Raw genomic sequence first — 21,494 nt, 5'->3', positions numbered from 1 at the left:
GTTCCTCTTATGCTAAGTGCCTCATTTTCAAAGTCATTGTGAATTCCCAGTCTGGCAATTTGGGGTGCTGGTAGTGGTGATGGTGTGTGGGAGGATTAGCTGGGTATTTGTTTGTTTATTTGTTTGTTTTGCCAGTCCTGGGCTTGAGCTCAGGGCCTGTGCACTGTCCTTGGGTTTTCTCAAGGCTAGAACCCTAACACTTGAGCCATAGCACCACTTCTGGATTTTTCCGCATATGTGGTACTGAGGAATCAAACCCAGGTCTTCATGCATGCTAGGCAAGCACTCTACCGCTAGGCCAAACTCCCGGCCCTGGTGCTGCTTTTTTAAGGTAGAGTCTCTCCGTGTAGCCCAGACTGGCTTAGAACTTCCTATGTAGTCCAGGCTGTCCTCTAACTTGCCATCCTCTTGCCTCTGCCTCTCCTAAGTGTTAGGCAGTTCTTTGACATTTTCAGGATCTGAATTAACTACATTCTTGCTGCAGTATTGGCACAACCATATTCCACCTGGATAGACAAATGAAGATGAAGGGATGCTTGTCTCACCTATAATCAGGGAGAGAAAAAAATCCAGCCAAGATTGGAGTAGATAAGTAGTATAAGTTCAACCACCCAGGACATAGAAACCCAGCTGTTGCCAGCCTGAACTCTCTCTATAGACAGTTCCAGCCCCTGGGTAGAGGAGTTGATCATTTTTCCCAGGAGTGCAAGGGAGAGGCTCTCACTCTTGGGAGAAACGAAGCCATTTTTAGTCTTAACATCTAGACCTATTACCCCACAAGGTCTTTCCTGCTTATCTGCTATGCACTTAGCAAGAACAAATGTGTTCTCAACTCCAGAATTAAAGTCAATGTTCTCATGAATGAAGGCTGTTGGGAGGTTTTACTGGACCTGATTTGGTGGAATGAAATGGAGATTGGCTGAACACAAAGTAGGCTAAAGGGAGAGTGAGTCAAAGTATTCAAGACAGAAGTTAAATCACATAAGAGAAGTGACAGAAACTTCCTAACCCTAGAAAGAAATGGTCCAAGATGGCACTTGCCACTCTGGCTTCATTAATGTACTTGTGGAAAACAGGAACTGAATTTGAGTATCTGGAGGAACACAAGGCTTTGCTACTTATGGAAAAACCAGCACCAGTGGAAAGCAAAAGCAGAGGTACTTGAAAGAAAAGAGCTCTTTGAGAGACCTCTCGTTACCTAACCTATGTAACTGTAGCTCCGCTGTGTATCACTTTCATAATAACAATTTTTTAAGAAAAAAAAACAGGCTCACATACCCACACTGCCATGTCCTGAGGGTGAGAGGCAGGGCATGCAGCCAAGAAGATTAGTTTAGGCTATATGTATTCTACAGCTAAACATGTGCCAGGTCCTGGGGTCAGAGGGACAATTGCTTTGTGTACATGATATTCTTTTCCTCTTCACTCTTCACTGATGCATAAACATTGTGCAGGGAACAATGTTTTGAACACATTCGTACATGATGTGATATTCAAATCAAAGTAATAGCTACCTCCCCAAGCAACGGTTCTTTATGGTGAAGTCATTGTGCTTGCTAGGCAGGTGCTCTAACACTTGGGATACCACCACCGCCAGCCCTAGTTATTTTTTGCTGGCTTGTTTAAATATGCATCACATGATCATTCTCAATAGTCATCTATACTGTGCAAAAGAACCCCTGAACCTGCTTCTCCCAACTATAACTTAGTATTCATTAATCAATCCTTCCCCACCTATAAAGGCTGAGGATGGAGGTGGCCTTTGAGATATTCAAGGTGTGGGGAGGCGGGGAAACTTGTCCTGTTGCCCCTTCCCCCTTCCTAGCCTAGCACCCCCCCTGCCCTAAACCAGCGAGCATTTCCCAACTAGAGAGCTTCTGCAAAGGGCTGGGGCCCAGCAATCTTCTTAACACCAAAAGCTGCCGCTGTCAAACCTGCAATAGGCCCCGCCCAGCTGGGGGGCGCATGCGCAGGAGTGGTGCCAGGGGCTCCCTGCAGCGCATGCGCCCCTCCTGCGCGGGCGCGTCCAGCACCCTGAAACCCAGAGCCCACGGCTGGGCGTGACCCTGACGGTTGCCATCTCCGCACGAGTCTCGAACCCGCAGCCTGCTGAGAAGAGTTGGAAGACGAAGGAGTGCGGTTGATGATGGACAGGACGAAGACCAGCGAGGCGAAAGGAAAGTATCACCCCTTCTGCTGCAGCGTGAAAGGCCACATCAAGTTGCTGCGACTGGTGAGAGCCAGGGTTGGGACCCGGGCGGAGCCCAAGGCCTCAAGTGCTGCCAACCTGGTTTTTATCAGCATCCACCTCCTCCCGCCACCCCGGGATTGAAGATCATCCACTGGGCACTTGAATCTCCCTTCAAGAGGATGGGGGGGAGCGGGGGTGGAGGTGCCCATCAAACAAACTCTGCCAATCTGTGTGAATGGCCTTCTCCCGGATCCGGGTCCAGGTCGTCTCCCAGGCCAGGCAAGCTGCCCTTGTGCCATGAGAAGCCAACCAAACAGGAAAGAAAACTCGCTGGGGTGATGCAGTTCAGGGAGGCTGGTACCGCCCAGGGGTGGGGAACTACCCATTTTTAGGGTTTCACACTTTACCAGCATTCGTGCTGTCAGTTCTGACCAGAAGTTTGGAGAAAGTGGGTCATTATTTGGAAGAAGGCAAGAGCTAGTCTAGTTAGAGAGGTGGAAACTATCAGTTTAAATAACTGAAGAAAAGTCAAGAGGAAGGAATAAGTTTGTTTTTAAGATTTGTGAAAGAGGAAGTTGGAGTAGATAAAGTTACAAGGAAATAAGTTCAAATAACAGGAAGAAGAATTAGAAACAAAGTTCTTTTTTTTTAAGAGTTTTACATTTCTCTGAACAAAGGAATGGAGGCAACTACCAAAAAAAAAAAAAAAGCAAAAATGAACATTGTTTCATTTATTCATTCAGAAATACTTAGTGTCTGTTATCTGTCAGGTCTGACCCAGGAACTACCAAAAAAAAAAAAAAAAGCAAAAATGAACATTGTTTCATTTATTCATTCCAGAAATACTTAGTGTCTGTTATCTGTCAGGTCTGACCCAGGCTCTAGATATGTACCAATGAGCAATGCAACAATTCCCTGGTGGACTGTGTGTCTTGGGGTGGGTGGAAAGAAGAGGAATAATAAAGCATGTAGCATTCCAGGAATCAGTTAAGCCAGGTAAGAGAGGAGAAGGTTAGAGAAGAAGATTTGTTGCAGGAATAGGTGATCAGGCTAAGTCTTGTTAAGATCGTATCTGAACTGAACAGGGGGCTGGGTGGGGTGAGAGAGTTAGCTGTGAGAATCTGTGGAGGAAGTGTGTTTAAGGCAGAGGAATCCAGTAGTGGTTCTGAGGCAGGAATGAATGTGTCCAAAAAGCTCAAAGCCGAACAAGGAACACAGTGGGGATAAAGCAGTGGAGGATTTTATAGTCTGACTCACACCAGAAGAAGGAAAAATGAAAGTATGCTGGATGTTGTGTTGTCAGAGATGAAGAAAAGGAGACTAGAATGAAGACTCACGGTCCTTAGAACTTCAGCAAGAGATGATAGTGACTTGGAACCGCCACCTAGTGGCTTCTGGTAGCATAGCAAGTGATAAGTGGTTACATTTGGAGTGTATGGTTGAAAAACCCTTTATCTTAGCAATAAGACCCAAATCTAAACACAAAACTCCTTTATAACATTGCTTTATAAATACCTTAAACACATAGCTGAAAGTTAATAGTATCAGTTTTCTTAACAATTTTGTGCATGAAACACAATTTGTGCTGGAATTCGGGCCAGGTATGGAACTTATAGTGTCATTTACACATTTACAAGGCTTTAGAGTTGGGTTGGGTGCTGGTGGCTCATGTGTATAATCCTACCTACTCAGGAGACTGAGATCTGAGGATCATGGTTCAAAGCCAGCCCAGGCAGGAAGATCTGTGAGGCTTCAATAAATTATTACTCTGAAAAAAATTTGCAAGTGGCACTGTGGCTCAAGTAGTAAAGTGCTAGCCTTGAACAAAAGTTCAGGGACAGTGCCTAGGGCTGAGTTCAGACCCTGGGACCAGCCCCCTCCCCTCCCCGAAAAAAAAACTTTTCTGGGCGAGGTGACTCTTAGCTACTCAGGAGGCTGAGATATGAAGACTGAGGTTCAAAGCCAGCCTGGGAACTAAAGAACAGGAGACTCATCTCCAGTTAATGTCTAGAAAATGGAAACTGGAGCTTAGCTCAAGAAAAGGGCAGTAGCCTGGAGCTGAAGAGCTCAGGGACCAGCGCCCAGGCCCAGAGTTCAAGCCCCATGACCCGCAAAAACAGAAATAAAGAAAGAAAAAGAAAAGGGAAAGGAAAAACAACTTTAAATCTTTGGAGCATTTCAAGGGACATTCAACTGTAATTTGAAAGGAACACTTACTGATGAAGCAGACAAGAAGAGTAAAATGACTCCTGCCAGGTGCCAGTGGTTCACAAATGTAATTCTAGTGACTGAGGAGGCTGAGATCTGAAGATTTCAAAGCCCGCTTTGGCAGGAGAGTCCATGAGATTCTTATCTTCAATGGAGATATGGCTCAAGTGGTAGAGACTAGCCTTAAGGAAAAAAAAAAAAAAAGCAAGATAAGAAGTCCGTGAGTTCAAGCCTGAGTTCTGGCAAATAAAGAGGGGGTTTGTGGGAAGGGATCAGGTGACATAAGAATAGTGTCAGAAGTCCAAGTGGGATAGAGAATAGTTACACTTAAAATAGATATCTTGTCCTCTAAAGATCTGGTATATTGTATATACATTTATTTGTTTATTTGAAATAGGAAAGGGAAGGGGAGAAAATAAGATGATTGGGAGGGAGGAAGGGGAGGGAGAAAAACATAAGGGGTATCAATATGTGAGAAGTAATGCATCTACTATCTGGCAAATGTAACTGTAACCCATACATTACCTTGATAATTAAAAAAATGGAAAAAAAAGAAGCTAAAGTTTGGCAGAATAAAGAATTAAATTGTAATGTGTGTGTGTGTGTATATATGTATGTATATATGTCCATCTACTTATCATGTTTTCTTATCTGTATGTATATATGGGGCACCAATGTCTTTGTTTTAAAGGTGATTGTTTTTGTCTGGGCATTGTGTTGTTCAGTAGAGTACTTAGCATGTGCAAGGCCCTGGATTCAAACCCTAAAGCCACAAAATAACTAGACAAATAAATAATGATCCTTATTTGTATAAATCACGTTTCCTTTTCTTCCAGGGGGTAACTGTGATATCCATGACCTTCTTTATCATCGCACAAGCCCCTGAACCATACATCGTGGTCACTGGATTTGAAGTCACTGTTGTTTCCTTTTTCATAATTTTATATTTATTCAGACTTGATCGTAGGATGACTTGGTTATTCTGGCCTTTGCTTGTAAGTATGCTCTTCCATCTTTAAGACTGAATACTTTTTCTTGCTGTATTGTCATTGTAGTAAACTCTATTCTTTGGTTTCCTTAAGCCTTTAAGGTGATCTCTGATTGGCTTAAAAACTCTACTGACTACTAATGTGCCATGTTTTGTTTTGTTTTTGCTGCCAGTCCTGGGACTTGAGCTAGCCTCTAGGTGCTGTCCTTGAGGTTTTTTTGGTTCAAAGCTAGCACTCTACCATTTGAGCCACAGCTCCACTAGCAGCTCTTAGTGGTTAAGTGGAAATAAGATTCTCACTGACTTTTCTGCCCAGGTTGTCTACAAACTATGATCCTCAGATCTCAGCTTCTTGAGTAGCTAGGATTATGGGCATGAGCCACCAAGGACCCACTCTACTTCAGAAGTTAGAAGTTTAATCTTCTAACTTTAATTACTTTCTATTTATATGCAAACACATATAACATTCCAAAATAAAAAAATGGCCATTGCACCTCTTAAACCCACAGTTCAGAGTGAAAACAACATGCTTCATTTGGAGAAATCATTACATGAATGAAATATATCATTAGAAATCATTGGGCTGAATTGGGACATGAGTGGCTTATGCGTGTAATCCTAACTACTTGGGGACTAAGATCAGGGGGATTGTGGTTTGAGGCCAGTCTGGATTTTCAAAGTTTGTGAGATTCCTTCTCAACCAATAGCAGGGTGTGGTAGCCCTAGCCACACAGGAGATGGAATTAAAGAGGATCTTTGTTGCAGGACAACCCAGGCACAGAAATCTTTGAGATCTCATTTCAATGAAAGAAGCTGGGCACGGTGATATGCACCTGTCATCCCAGCTGTGGCAAGAAGGCAAAATAGCAGGATTGCAGTTCAGGTGCACACTTAGGCAGGAAGCTAGGCCCTACCTCAGCAAAAAAAAGGGGGGGGGGACTAAAATCAAAGTGTGGCTTGGCAGCAGAGCACCTGCCTATCAAATGCAAAGCCCTGAGTTCAAACCTCAGTACCATTCATTAATTAAAAAGAAATAACTGGTAGGCATTACATACAGAGGTTAAACCTGAAAATTAGTATTTTTTCCTCTTAAGGATGTAGTGTTTTCAATTTTATTAATCCCATTTTAAAGTTGTTTGACATGCAATGCAGCCTATCTCATATTTTCTATTACATTATTAAAAAAGAAACATTCTGACTTCCCAAGGTACCATTGTACCCTAAACCTTCTGTATTACACCTTCCTTTTTCTTTTTTTTTTTTTTTTTTTGCCAGTCCTGGCTTGAACTCAGGGCCTGAGCACTGTCCTTGGACTTTCTCAAGGCTACCATTTGAGCCACAGCACCACCTCTGGCTTTTTCTGTGTATCTGGTACTGAGGAATGGAACCCTGGTCTTCATGCAAGCACTCTACCACCAGGCCAAATTCCCAGCACCATTGTAGATCACTCTTTTTTTGTTGTTTGATTGGTTTTTATGCTAGTCCTGGAGCTTGGGCTCAGGGCCTGAGCACTGTCCTTGGACTTTCTCAAGGCTAGAGCTCTACCCCTTGAGCCACAGCACCACTCCTGGCTTTTTTTCTATATATGTGGTACCAATGAATCGAACCCGGGTCTTCGTGCATACTAGGCAAGCACTCTACCACTAGGCCAAACTCCTGGCCTGTAGATCATTCTTTTACCAGGACATTTTGACCTGCTAACTAAATTGAATGAAAATGGAACTTTTCAAAGTCTTCAGAGGACTAACATTTTATTTTTCTTTTGCTTCTCTTGTAAGCATGACCTATTGGCTTGTTAACCTTCTTTGCTTCTCTCCCTCCACCTTCCTTCTTTCCATCCATCTCTCTGTCTCCTTACTAGAGATCAAAATCTTGCACATGCTGGGACAACGCCATATCACTGAACTCTGTCCCAATCCCTTGAAAGTGGACAGCTTTATGCAAAGCTGACCTGCCTCTTCTGTATCTCTAGGATATTATCAACTCATTTGTAACAACTTTGTTCATGATCATCATATCTGTGTTGGCTCTGCTGCCAGAAACTACAACCTTCACCATCCTTGGAGGAGTAAGTAAAAATCTTCCTAGTTTCTTTCTTTGGATTTGCTCAGAATGCGATTTATTTGAAACACAGAAACAAGTGAAGAAAACCTTCCTCTGTTATTCACTAGGGGTCTTTGGCCAGGATAAAGTACTGATCAGCTGAATGTTTTGTTTGAGTGAATTCATGTCATGATTAACAGGAAAGGACATGATTTCGTACTGGAATTTGAGTATTCCTTATTCAGGTGAGCCAGCCCATATGAGAGTGCTTCAGGTGCCATCTAAAAGACTTCTTTATGGTCAGGAGTGTGGTAGGAAGTCAGGTAACTAGAGGAATATTCAGGACGGGACTGGAAGAGAAGCACATCAACTTCCTCTGACCTTATTCTTCCATAGTTCAGAATTGTTTGCCTTTTCTAGGTTCTGATCTGAGGGACTGAAATAAAACATTTCCTGTCCCCTCCTACTGCCCTTTTATTTTTGTTTCTTTTTTAGTGTTTCTGTTGTTACTTTGGGCTTTCTGCTGTTGTTGTTCCTGTACTGGGGCTTGAACTCAAAGCCAGGGCATTGTCCCTTAGTTTTTCACTCAAGGCTGGCACTTTACTGCTTTGGCCACAGCTCCACTTCCAGCTTTTTGCTGGTTAATTGGAGACAGACCTTCCTCCCCAGGCTGTCTTAAAACTGTGATCCCAAAATCTCAGGCTCCTGAGCATGCCAGGAATGCTGCTTTTACCAGCTCTCAACTATCAGAATTCCTGAAAGCCCTGAATTTAAATATAATGTGTTCCTTTTAGCCCCATTTTATTGTCCTAAGGCCTCGGAAGTTTGCTTTGGATCATCTTATCACTCCTGTTCTTCAAAGCGTTTAACATAGCTTTGGTCCCCATGATTTCATCTGGAGCTGGTGTTTGCCTTGTTTTGTTTTGCAATACCTAAGCATTACAGCACACCCCACTGATGTTACCTTTGGCCCTTTCTCCAGATGGACCATAGGGAAATCAGACATTTAAAAACTAGGGAGAGACTATTGATAGATAACTAAATATGGTCAGTAGGCCTTAAAAGAATACATTCAGAAGTGAGGCAAGACAAAAAGAAAGCCCAACACTGGTAGCTCACTATTAAAGCCCATAATCCTTGCTAGCCAGGAAGCTAAGATCTAAGGATGGAAGCCAGCCTGGGCAAGAGACCCTGATCTCCATCTAACTACCAAAAGGCAGTGGCTCAAATGGTAGACTACCAGCTAGTCTTTGTACAATGCTGAAGCTCCTCCCTACCAGTGAGAGACAGACAGACAGACAGACAGACAGACAAAATATTTCCCAGCTCATGTTATTTATGCCTTTCTATTTGTGTAGGCAGAGACTGGGGAAACTTGGCTGGGATCTAGAAAGCCTCTTCCCATTTTAATGTTGGGTGGTGGCGGGGACCCGGCCCCAACTCCGCAGGAATCTGCTGGGCGGACCACTTTAAACTGCATGAATGACAGAGGCCAGTAACACGTGTGTCTTCCCTTCTAGGTGTTTGGTCTCCTGACGGTGGTGTGCTGTCTGGTTGACAGTGCCCTCATTTACCGGAAACTTCTATTTAATCCAGGTGGTCCTTATCAGAAAAAAGATGTGAACACTTGACCAAACAATGTTTTGTGATATATATATTCCTTTTTAGTTGGTGCTAAGGATTAAACGTAATTTCTTTATTCTTCCCTACCTTTTCTGCCATTCTCATTTGAATCTCAGGTGGGGGGGGGGCAGAGATCTGCGGACCGTGGGCACGGCCTGGCTGGAGCTTGGGAGATGGGCATTGAGCACAGGGCTGAGTTGGGGAGCCATCCGCTCCCCCCCACCGGCCTGTGGCAGCGCAGAAGCACCCCAGACCGCCCTAAATGGCCCAGAACTGCTTCCTCCCGTCTATGGGGATTTTGAGCTCCCGGGTGTGTGTGTGGGGAGGATGGGGGTGGACAGGCCTCCGCTCCGGTCTGTGCCCTGAGCCAGGGCGCACGCGGGATGGGTAGCCGGCATCTATGGGGCCCCCGGCGCTAGTTCCCAGGGGAGGGTCCCGCCTGGGTGCCAGCTGGGAGTCACAGAGCCGGCCTGCCCACGCCACCGGGACCCACCATGAATCCCGAAAGGGCCCCTTCAAGATACCTGGACCGCGTGGGGCCCCATCCGCTGCAAGCCCGGTCGAGTATGGATCTCCAGGCCTCCAGGGCCTCCATCCACAGTGCGCGCCCCGTGCACAGCCAAGCCGACGCCGGGCACTCGGTGCACTCCGCGGTGCGCTCCCCGCAGTCCAGCCTTTCTGGGAAGCAAGAGCACCAAGTCTTTGGGGAGTCCCTACAAGGGAAGGCCAAGGAAACGACGACGGAGGATGCAGCCGCTAGGAAGCGGGCTAAGCTCCGCACCAAGGTCCTGGAAAAATACACTGACAGCTGCAAGGCATTTTTACTGTCCCCCCATGGAGGCTGGTGAGGATGGTGGCTGGGCCCGGGAGGGTCACAGGGACGCAAGGATTGAAGTCACAAGGGGCCAGCTAGGGAAATAATGCTTCCACTCACTTTTCTTCTGTCTCAATTGCTTGCCCCTCCCCCCCACATCTGTGGTGTGGGTGTGGGTGTGGGTGTGGGTGTGTGTAGGACTTGAACTCAGAGCCTCTGGCTCACACCTAAACATTTGTTGCTCCAGCGTTCTATCACTTGACAGCCACAATTCCCCTTCTGGCTTTTTATTTTTGGGGGGCTGGTGAATTGGAGACAAGAGCACAGGCTGACATTTTGAACCATGATTCTCAGATCTCAGCCTCCTGAGTAGCTAGCATAAGCATGAGTCACTGGCGGGGTGCTTGGCAGATATCTCTGTCTTTTATATTTCTCAAGCTTTCCTCTTACAATTAGGGAATCAATGAATATTATAGCAGAAATGTGTAAATTTAAAAACAAACATTGGACATAATCGGTACAATAGCTGCTATTTGAAAGACTTATTTATTTTTTTCATATATTTTTATTGTAATTAATAGAAGGGTTACATGATATTTGCCAGATAGATAGTGCATTAATTCCCATACATTGATACCCTTTCACATGTCTTGGTCCCCATTTCCCTCCCCCCCAGCCCTACCCCTCCCTCATCTTGTTTTCCCCCTTCCCTATCCAATTTCAAATAACCAAATACAAATATATCCGATATATCAGGTAACAAAGTGAGATACTGTAACAATATGAGATAACCAGGGGACAGCAAAAGAGATGAGAGATAATAGTACCTTAAGAACAACAATCATTCATTATATGGCTTATGTTTCTATATCCTAGAGATCCTTTCATTTAGCGTGAAAGATTTATTTATTAAGGGGGCTTGGAGGCACCACTTAGGAGCAGAGCATCTGCCTAGCAAGAGTGAGGCTCTGGGTTGAAGACCCAGTAATACCATACACAAAAATCAAGTTGAAAAGCCTGAGACTGAAAAACTTTAACAGCTAGATTAGGTGTCTCTAGCATCTCGAATAACCCTAGTCCATGGATATAGAGAGAAGTAAAATGGCAGGGGCTTATCAAAAAGATAAGCAGAGCTCCTACTAGACAGGAGAGATTCTAAGGGTTGGCATCTGGAGGGCGTTGTGCAGGGATTAATACAATGTCTCTAAGAGAGAACTGCATGTCTCTTAAAATCATCGGACAGCCTGCCTCTCAGTCTCCAGACCCAGACAGAGGCTCTGGGCAACCTGTAAGAGCCATCAGTGCATTCTTGAGTTTCTGATAGGATGCCTGTTCTCCAGCACACCTCTGGGGCACATGTGACAGGAGCCATGATGACTGATGCAAGACCATGGTAATTGGAGTTTAGGGGCCTGCACTCTGGGCTGCTAAGGCCATGGTGAGAGGTGCAGATCCTCTGTGGGAGGGAGCCTTTGCCCTGGTTGCTTTGTCAGGCTCTTTCACTCTTAAACTGATAAATTACTGGGCAATGTAATCCAAGAGAAAAGGGAAGAACAGACGTGTTTAAAGTTAGAAACCAGTATGGGATATAATGACAGACACAGGCTGAAGGGCAAAGATCTTGGTGAGCATCACAACTGACTCCCTGGGAAAGTATAAATAACCAGATCTAAACAGATCAATAGGTCAGCATAGAAAAAAAGAGAACATCAGGCATGGAGTATCTTTCAAAAGTTAATCTGGCCCAGAGTTTCTCACAGCTTAAAAATTTCAAACATTCATGAGATATAATTCTGATACTACCCAATTTTTTTTTCAGAGAACATAAAGAAAAGAAATTCTGAATTACTGTTTTTACAAAATGAAACACTGATACCAAAACCTGATCCTCGGGGGTGCCAGTGGCTCACACCTATAATCATAGCTTCTCAGGGGACTGAGAGTGTGAGGATCAGAGTTCAAAACAATTCTGGTGAAAAAAGTCTATGAGACTCTTATCTCAAATTAACTACCTCCTCTCCTCCCAACACAAAACCAGAAGTGGAGCTGTGACTCAAGTGTCAGAGCACAAGCCTTGAGCAAAAAAAAAGCATGCAGGGACAATGCCCAGGCCCTGAGTTCAAGCCTCAGAACCAAACCATGCACACATACACAATGACAGAGAGAGATAAAAAGGCCTAATCAAATTCAGGAAAAAATAATCAAATCTAGATCTCACTTGTACCAAACATATTTACTGGGAATGGAGCTCAGCTCAGCATGGATGACACCCTGAGGCAGATCCCTAGCATGGAAAAACAAAAAACAAAAAAATAACATCAACATTGTTTTTATTATTATTATTTTTGCCAGTCCTGGAGCTTGAGCTCAGGGCCTGGGCACTGTCCTTGGACTTTCCCAAAGCTAGCGCTCTACCACTTGAGCTACAGCACCACTTCCAGCTTTTTCTGTGTATGTGGTGCTGAGGAATCAAACCTAGGACTTAGTGCATGCTAGGCAAGCACTCTACCACTAAGCTTCACTCCTGGCCTCAATATTGTTTTGTTTTTTGCCAGTCCTGGCCTTGAGCTCAGGGCCTGAGCACTGTCCTTGGGCTTTCTCAAGGCTAGAGCTCTACCACTTGAGCCTCAGCACCATTTCCTGCTTTTTTTTCCTATGTATGTGGTACCGAGGAATAGAACCCAGGTCTTCATGCATGCTAGGCAAGCACTCCACCACTAGGCCAAACTCCCAGCCCCTCAATATTGTTTTTTAAAAATAGCACCAGGAGGAAACAAGAATGAGTTAGCATTAGGACTCTATTAAAACAATTACCATATTATAAGTAAAAGGAGAGAAATTATGAGATAAGATCTAATGAGATTCAAAAAAGTGATAAAACTCAGGATTCCATTTATATCAAATAGCAAGAAAAGAGAAATATATAGATGTTTCATTTATGTAAAGATTAACATCTCATTTGGGTGCCAGTGGCTCTGACCTGCAATCCTAGCTATGCAGGAGGCTGAGATCTGAGGATTGAGGTTCAAAGCCAGTCCAGGCAGAAAAGTCTGTGAGACTCTTAATCTCCAGTTAAACACACACATACACACACACACACACACACACACACACACACACACACACACAGAGCAGTGGAGCTGTGGCTCAAGTGGTAGAAAACTAGCCTTCAGCACAAAAGCTCAGAGATAGCACCCAGTACCAAAGTTCAAGCCCCAGGACTAGCCCCCACCACCGCCCCCAAAAATTAACCTCTCAAACTAAAAGACCTTATCTTTACATAAACATCAGAAGTATTCCAATGCAAATGAGGGAAAATAAAGATGTCCCACTAACAAAATGTATTATTCAGTAGTTTTTCTGGAATCACAAATCATCACAACCAGGAGGCACAAGCCAGGCAAGATAACAATATCTTTAACCCCAGCACTGAAGAGGCTGAGGTAGTAGGATCTTGAGTTCAAGGCCTGCCTATGTTAAATAGTAAAAGTCTATCTCAAAAAATAAAGTTAAAACATGTAAAAACAAAGCATACCATGTCTTTCAACCGATATGATTATAAATCTAAAAAATCAGGAGAAACAAGTAGGAAGAAGACAATTTAGTTGACAGTATACTGAGTTCATAAATAAATGATTTCCTATAGAACTTCTAAGCCAGCTGAGGCAGGCAAATCTATGAGATTCCTGTCTTGGATTCACTAGCAATGCTGGAGTGGAGTTGTGGCATCAGATTGAGCAAAAAAAAAAAAAAGCTAAGGGACAGTACCTAGGCCCTGAGTTCTAGCCCCATGCACAAACGTAAAGGCACTAGAGAGGAAGTGGCAACTCAATAAGAAAGAACCATTTCTCCAAATACATCACAGACTTTAGTAGTATGCAGTAGTGGCTGGATTTCAGTTACAAGGCAGGAAAATAATGGCATTTTCCAGTAAATGGTATTAAGCAGCAGCTGTTAGGGAAGAGAGAAAACAAAGAATGTGCCTCATTATATCAATATCTCTGTGTGTGTGTGTGTGTGTGCATGTAGAGACTTCTTGCTAGAAAAATAAGCTGTTAATAGCATTTACTTCTCAGGAGACAAACTATGGAAAATGAAAACACAGAATTGTTTAATTTTTCAATATTGTGCACCTTTTATTGTTCTCATATATTATTTACTTGCTTAAAATCATAAATTGTTAAATGAAAATATAGGTATCAAATAAAATCGGCAATATATAATCAAATTTGATTATATATTGGAGCTTGAACTCAGGGCCTGGGCACTGTCCTTGAGCTTTCTCACCATCTACCATTTGAGCCACAGCACCACTTCTGGCTTTTTCTCTGTGTGTGGTACCAAGGAATCAAACCTAGGGCTTTGTGCATGCTAGGCAAGCACTCTACCACTAGGCCATGCTCCAGCCTTAAATTTACATTTTGGCTATTTCTTTTTGGTGTCAGTTTGGAGGCTGACCTCAAGGCCTGGGTGGTGTCCCTTAGTTTTGGTGCTCAAGGCTGTCATTGTACATTTTAGCTATAGCTCCATTTCCAATTATTTTAGTAATTAAGCGCAGATAAAAGTCTTACAGACTTTTTTTTTTCTTTTTTTTTTTTTTTTTTTTTTGCCAGTCTTGGGCTTAGGCTCAGGGCCTGAGCACTGTCCTTGGACTTTCTCAAGGCTAGAGCTCTACCACTTGAGCCTCAGCACCACTTCTGGCTTTTTTCTATGTATGTGGTACCGAGGAATCGAACCCGGGTCTTCATGCATGCTAGGCAAGCACTTTAACCACTAAGCCAAACTCCCGGCTCCTCTTACAGACTTTTCTGCCAAGGTTGACTTCACACCACAATCCCCAAACCTCAGCTTCCTGAATAGTGAGGATTACAGGCGGGAGTCACCAGGGCCTGGATTGACTATTTATTTATTAACTTGTTTACTTATTATATTTTGGGAGTCCTGGGTTTGAACTCAAGGCCTCATGCTTGCCCAGCATGTTCTCTTTCACTAAACCTCACCTCTCACCCCTTTGCTTATTGTTTAGTTTTGATATGAGTCTATCTTCTCATTTAGGCATATGCCTGGACTTTGGTCTTCTTATTTTAAACTTCCTGTTAGAGCTGGAATGGCAGATGGATGCCAACCCATGCCTTTTCCATTGAGAGGGAGTCTTAGATTTTTCTGCCCAGGCTGGCCTGGAATGTTGATACTCTCAGTCTTAGACTCCCACATAGCCAGGTTATAGAGAGTTCTCTCATTTTTTAAAAAACCTAGACTGATCTCAAAACAAGATCTCAAGCTTTTTTTTTTTTTTTTTTGTCAGTTGTGGGACTTGAACTCTGGGCCTGGGCACTGTCCCTGAGCTCTTCAGCTCAAAGCTACTGCCCTACCCCTTGAGCCACAGCACCACTTCTGGTTCTCTGGTGATTAATTGTAGATAAGTGTCTGAAAGAATTTTTTAGTGCCCAGGCTGGCTTTGAACCAGGGTCCTCAGATCTTAGCTTCCTGAGTATCTAGGATTACAGGCATGAGCCACTGCACCAGGCCTGATCTCAACCTTTTAAGTAGCTAGGATTACAAGAATAAACCACCAGCACCCTGCCATAATTTATTTTTTCAAATAGCTATGTGCATTCAAACAAATTCTGTTTCTTTTATTGCAGATTCTTGTGATAGGAGCCATAGTTTCTTTCATTGTTGGCCAAGCCCACCAGGGATTTACAGCAGTCACACTTCAGGAAGCATGCATCGTCATTTTCTTTATTATAATATAGCTGGTAACTCTTCAACACTTGCTCATCTGTTTAAATTGGTCCTTACTTTTGTTTATTTTTGTAATTCACCAGAGTTTCTCCCTAAATAAGGACACAACAGAGCTATGATGTAGAGATGCACTGGTTCTAGGGGAGAGCCCAGTGTCTGAAAAGGTCACTTCAACCTCTCTGCCTACAACAAAGCTAATGCGTGTGCATGCGCGCGCGCGCACACACACACACACACCACACACACACACACCTTGTCACTGATCACAGGCTACTTTTCAATGTGTACAGCTGAAACTTGAATTCACATACTGAGTATGTGATCTCGGGAGGCTGAGATCTAAGGATGCTGGTGTGAAATCGGCCCTGGGCAGAAAAGTCCACTCTTATTGCAATCAACCTCCCAAAAGCCAGAAGTGGAGCTGTGGCTCGAGTGGCCCCGGACCCCTGGCTTCCTTCAGATCTGAGTATCTTGTTTTACACAATCCTAAGGATTAAAGCTTCTCACAAAGCTGCTATAAACATTCTTTCTCTCTGAGCAGAACTCAACTCAGATCCTCACCTGCCCTGCTCCACAGGCCAATTCCTGTGTTTTCTGCCAGGTACCAAAACATAAGACGTTCCTACCTTTTCAAGAGGCATGTCACACTTCATACTAAGGCTTTTCACGTGCCACCTGAACAAGAAGAATGCTTGCAGATAGTAGGGCAGACCTAATTCTGATTGTCTCAGAAAACACCAAAATCAACAGCAGAAAAAATCCACTCTAGAAAAATCAGGCCTGCTTTTCAGATGGATGTGTTTTTCTTGGGGCATGTGAATTCAGAATCTAAGAATATGAATTAAATCTGTAAAGTACCAATCTAAAATTTTACTCCCTTCCTTCAATTTAGTTTTACATTGAAACAAATGTGAGGTGCCAGGAGCATGGCATAATGGTAGAGTGCTTGTCTAGCATGCACAAAGCCCTTGGTACCACATACACAGAAAAAGCCAGAAGTATGGTGCTGTGGCTCAAGTAGTAGAGCACTAGCCTTGAGAAAATTCAAGCTCCAGGACAGGCAAAAAAAAAAAGATGAGGGGCCGGGAGTTTGGCCTAGTGGTTAAAGTGCTTGCCTAGCATGCATGAAGACCCGGGTTCGATTCCTCGGTACCACATACATAGAAAAAAGCCGGAAGTGGTGCTGAGGCTCAAGTGGTAGAGCTCTAGCCTTGAGAAAGTCCAAGGACAGTGTTCAGGCCCTGAGCTCAAGCCCAGGACTGGCAAAAAAAAAAATATGAGCTGGGCATCAGTGGCTCATGCCTGTAATCCTAGCAACTCAGGGGGCTGAGATCTAAGAATCACAGTACAAAGACAGCCCTGACAGGAAAGTCCAAAAGGCTCTCATCTCTACTTAATCACCAAAAAGGGGCTGAAGGTATGGTTCATATGGAGAAGCACCTGCTTAGCAAGTGTGAAGCCTTTCATTCAATACCCAATACCATATAAAAAATAAAACCTTGGGGCCGGGAGTTTGGCCTAGTGGTAGAGTGCTTGCCTAGCATGCATGAAGACCCAGGTTCAATTCCTCAGTACCACATACATAGAAAAAAGCCGTAAGTGGTGCTGAGGCTCAAATGGTAGAGCTCTAGCCTTGAGAAAGTCCAAGGACAGGGCTCATGCCCTGAGCTCAAGCCCAGGACTGGCAACAAATAAAATAAAATAAAATAAAACCTTAAGCTTGGTCTTTAGACCACTCAATTTCTTCTTGTGTCCTTTTAGGAAAAGCAGAGGGGAAAATCAAGTTTTAAAACCAGGGTATTCAAATGAAATTAAGGCTGTTTTTACAGACAGTGCATTCCAAAATCTTAAATTAAACAAACTCATATCTCTAGAAGTGCCCAGAAGGAAAGCACTTAAAAGGCATCCATTCTTTTTTTTTTTGAGTTCAGTTTGATGAATATTATTTATCACTTACTTTTTTCATATATTTTTAACCCTTAATAGAAGGGTTACATTATATTCAGTAGATAGAAGGTACATTACTTCACAAACATTGATACCCTTTTTCTTTTTTTTATTGTAATTAGTAAAAGGGTTACATGATATTTGCCAGATAGAAGGTGCATTAATTCACATACATTGATACCCTTTCACATGTCTTGGTACCCATTTCCCTCCCCCCACCCACACCCCCACCCGTCTTGGTTTTCCCCCCTTCCCTATCAAATTTCAAATATCCAAATACAAATAAATTCAATATATCAGATAACAAAGTGAGATACTATACCAATATGAGACAACCAAGGGACAGCAAAGGAGATGAGAGACAACACAGTACATTAAGGACAACAATCATTCATTATATGGCTTTTGTTTCAATATCCTGGAGGTCCTTTCAATTACCTTCACATTATATGGCCTTATGATTGATACCCTTTTTCATGTCATGGTCCCTATTTCCCTTCCCCCACCCCCCGACCCTCATCTTGTTTTTCCCCCTTCCCTGTCCGATTTCAAAAAACCAAATAAGCATATATATAATATATCAGATAACAAGGTAAAATACTTGTAACAATATGAGATAACCAAAGGACAGCAAAAGAGATGAGAGATAACACGGTACATTAAGGACAACAATCACTCATTATATGGCTTTTGTTTCTATATCCTGGAGGTCCTTTCATTTAGCGTCATACTATATGGCCTTATGTATCTAGATTTTGTTTTATTGTAAATCTCTGCTAGGAGAGCCAAGGTTTCTACTGATTATGACAAATGAGGGAAACCATTGAGCCTATGCTCCTTTGAGTCTGGCTTACTTCACTTAATATGATTTTTTTCAAAGTCTTCCCATTTCCTTACAAATGGGGCGATGTTGTTCTTTCTGACAGCAGCATAGAATTCCATTGTGTATAAATACCACATCTTTTTGATCCACTCATCAACTGAGGGGCATCTGGATTGGTTCCACATCCTTGCTGTGATAAACAGTGCTGCAATGAACATCATTGTGCTAGTGGATTTAGTATGTCTTTGTTTCTGGGCGATTGGGTAAATGCCAAGTAGTGGAATTGCTGGATCATAGGGGAGCTCTATGTTTAGTCTTTTGAGGAACTGCCATACTGCTTTCCATAGTGGTTGAACGAGTTTGCACTCCTACCAACAGTGTAGTAGTGATCCCTCCTGGCCACATCCCCTCCAGCATCTATTGTTATTAGATTTCTTGATCATGGCCATTCTAACTGGAGTGAGGTGGAATCTTAGAGTTGTTTTGACTTGCATTTCTTTTATGACCAGAGATGTTGAGCATTTCTTCATGTGTCTATAAGCCAGTCTTATTTCTTCTTCAGAGAAGACTCTCTTTAAGTCTTTGGCCCATCTTTTAATGGGATGGTTGTTTCTTTGGAGATTAGTTTGGGAGTGATTCAAATTTTTTAACTGCTGATATATTTTAGATATGAGGCCTTTGTCCTTTGTATGGTTAGTGGAGATCTTCTCCCACTCTGTAGGCTTTCTAGTTAATGTGCTAGCTATGTCCTTTGCCATACAGAAGCTCTGCAGTTTAATGCGGTCCCACATATCCAGACTTTCTCTGATTTGTTGTGTTTCTGGGTCCTTATTAAGAAAGTTTCGACCTGTGCCAAGGAGACCTAGTGTATCTCCTATTCCTTCTTGTAAAGTTTTCAGTGTGTCAGCTTTTACCTCCAGGTCTTTAATCCATTTGGAGTTAATTCTAGTGCAGGGTGACAAAGAAGGATCCAACTTTAGTTTTCTGCAGGTGCTTAACCAGTTCTGCCAGCACCACTTGTTGAAGAGGCTGTTTTTCTTCCATTCTATTTTTTTTGGCTCCCTTATCAATGATTAGGTGGCCATAAGTCTGTGGGTTAATATCTGGGTCCTCAGTTCTATTCCACTGGTCTTCAGGCCTGTTCTTGTGCCAGTACCAAAGTGTTTTGGTCACTATAACTTTGCAATAGAGTCTAAAGTTTGGTATTGAAATTCCTCCTGTGCTGTTCTTTCTGCTAAGAATTGTTTTGGCTATATGGGGTCTTTTATTATTCCATATGAAATGTTGTATTGAAAAGGCATCCATTCTTAATAACCTAGATAATTTAAATATTATATGAAATTATGTTTGCATGCAAAGCTTACCATGTTCAACTCTTATGTTACAGGATGCCATGTACAGTTTCATTTCAGCTGTATTCCTTTTAGTAGTTGCCCTGCTGACGATCCATGAGAAGGGAAGGAGGCACTTGTTCTATGTTGGAGGGGTGAGTAGAGGCCTCATTGACGCCATCTCAGATCAACACTCTGACAAAGGCCATCATTACATCACTCACAAAACAAAATCCCCACTTTCCTCATCCACTTGGTTTTCTAGTGATGTCAAATGATGTGAAGCTGTGTAGATTTTATGCTCATGAAATGTTACAACCCTAATATATATTCTCTTAAGTTCATAAAAAAAAGCAAACAAACAGGAATCTGTGTAATTCTCTTCTGAGAATGGTACAGACTATATCTAAAATATTGCAGCAAGGTACTGTATGCCTACAAATGGGACTTTACATTTCTGGACCAAAGATAGTACTTTAAAAACAGTCAAAGGGCCGGGCATGGTGGCTCATGCCTGTAATCCCAAGTATTTAGAAGGTAGAGATTGGGAGATTTGAGGCTAGCTGTGATAAAAGGTTAGGGAGATGTGTATAAGACTCATCTCAATAAGCCGGAAATGGTAACACAAGTCTGTGATTGCCAGCTACATGAGAGGCTGTAGGTGGAGGATTTCCATCTGAGGTTAACCCAGGCAAAAACGTGAGACCCTACCTGAAAAATAACTAAAATTCATAAAAGTGTTAGCGAAATATCTAAAGTAGAACACCTGACTAACAACTAGAAGCCTGTCAGTTCAAACTCCAGGAGGGAGAAAAGGGGGTGTGCTTTCATGTTTACAGATGTAAAAGCTGAGGTTAAATACCTTGTCGTGACTCATGGGCTCAAATTCAACCCCTTATCACATGGAAGACTAGAATAACAGGCAGATTGACTGCTTGGGAGATGAGAGGTGTGGGGAGATGGAACTTTGGTTCAAAAAGTTAAATAATGTCGAATAAAAATTCATGAGAAAAAAAGAGTTGATGTTATTTTTTGTTTTTGGTTGGTCATGGGGCTTGAACTCTGAGCCTGGGCACTGTCCCTGAGCTCTTCAGCTCAAGACTAGTACTCTACCACTTGAGCCACAGCGCCACTCATGGTCTTCTGGTGGTTAATTGAAGATAAGAGTCTCATGGACTTAGGTGCCTGGGCTGACTTTGAACCATGATCCTTAGATCTCAGTCTCCTGAATAGCTAGGATTACAGGCATGAGCCACCTGCACCTAGCTTTTTTAGTTGAAGTTTTTTGTTTCTTTTTGTGCTAGCCCTGGGACTAGATTGCTGACCCTTAGTTTTTTGCTCAAAGCTGGCGCCCTACCACTTGCACCACAATTCCATTCCAAAAAAATTTTTTTGGGGGGGGGGCTGGGAGTTTGGCCTAGTGGTTAAAGTGCTTGCCTAGCATGCATGAAGACCTGGGTTCGATTCCTCGGTACCACATACATAGAAAAAAGCTAGAAGTGGTGCTGAGGCTGAAGCGGTAGAGCTCTAGCCTTGAGAAAGTCCAAGGACAGCGCTCACACCCCGCACCGCGCACATGCTCTTATGTCCGACAGACCCTGTGTCTCGCAGCGGCCATCCTGTGTTGCCTCAATGGGATAGTAGTCATCAAGAGGCTGAAGTAAAAGGCTCAGGAAGAGGCAGTCCGGGAGACCTTGTTCAAGATAAGAGCTCTTCAGGAAATCCTCATCGGCTTGTAATCCTTGTCTCCAGGCCACGGCCGCCACCACCACCACCACCAC

General features: G+C 43.2%; 2 protein-coding genes across 2 annotated transcripts; both read left to right on the top strand.

Moving 5' to 3' along the window:
• Positions 1–2,024: 2,024 nt before the first annotated feature.
• Positions 2,025–9,082, top strand: Cklf (chemokine like factor). Its single transcript, XM_090357527.1, has 4 exons — positions 2,025–2,233; positions 5,236–5,394; positions 7,360–7,455; positions 8,951–9,082. The coding sequence occupies exons 1-4, from the start codon at positions 2,144–2,146 to the stop codon at positions 9,059–9,061; spliced, it is 456 nt and encodes a 151-aa protein (XP_090213653.1). The 5' UTR covers positions 2,025–2,143; the 3' UTR covers positions 9,062–9,082.
• A 465-nt stretch (positions 9,083–9,547) lies between these two features.
• On the top strand, positions 9,548–21,377 carry LOC150047033 (CKLF-like MARVEL transmembrane domain-containing protein 1). The gene is given in 5 exon segments (XM_090357061.1): positions 9,548–9,838; positions 15,513–15,661; positions 19,519–19,528; positions 19,770–19,868; positions 21,309–21,377. Coding segments are annotated over 5 exon segments (618 nt in total).
• Positions 21,378–21,494: the final 117 nt, after the last annotated feature.

This window comes from Megascapheus bottae, chromosome 24, assembly GCF_031878675.1.
Source record: "Megascapheus bottae isolate mThoBot1 chromosome 24, mThoBot2.hap1, whole genome shotgun sequence".
Classification (NCBI taxonomy): domain Eukaryota; kingdom Metazoa; phylum Chordata; class Mammalia; order Rodentia; family Geomyidae; genus Megascapheus; species Megascapheus bottae.
The sequence above is the reverse complement of the archived record's forward strand: the minus strand, read 5'-3'. Positions and strand labels throughout refer to the sequence as shown.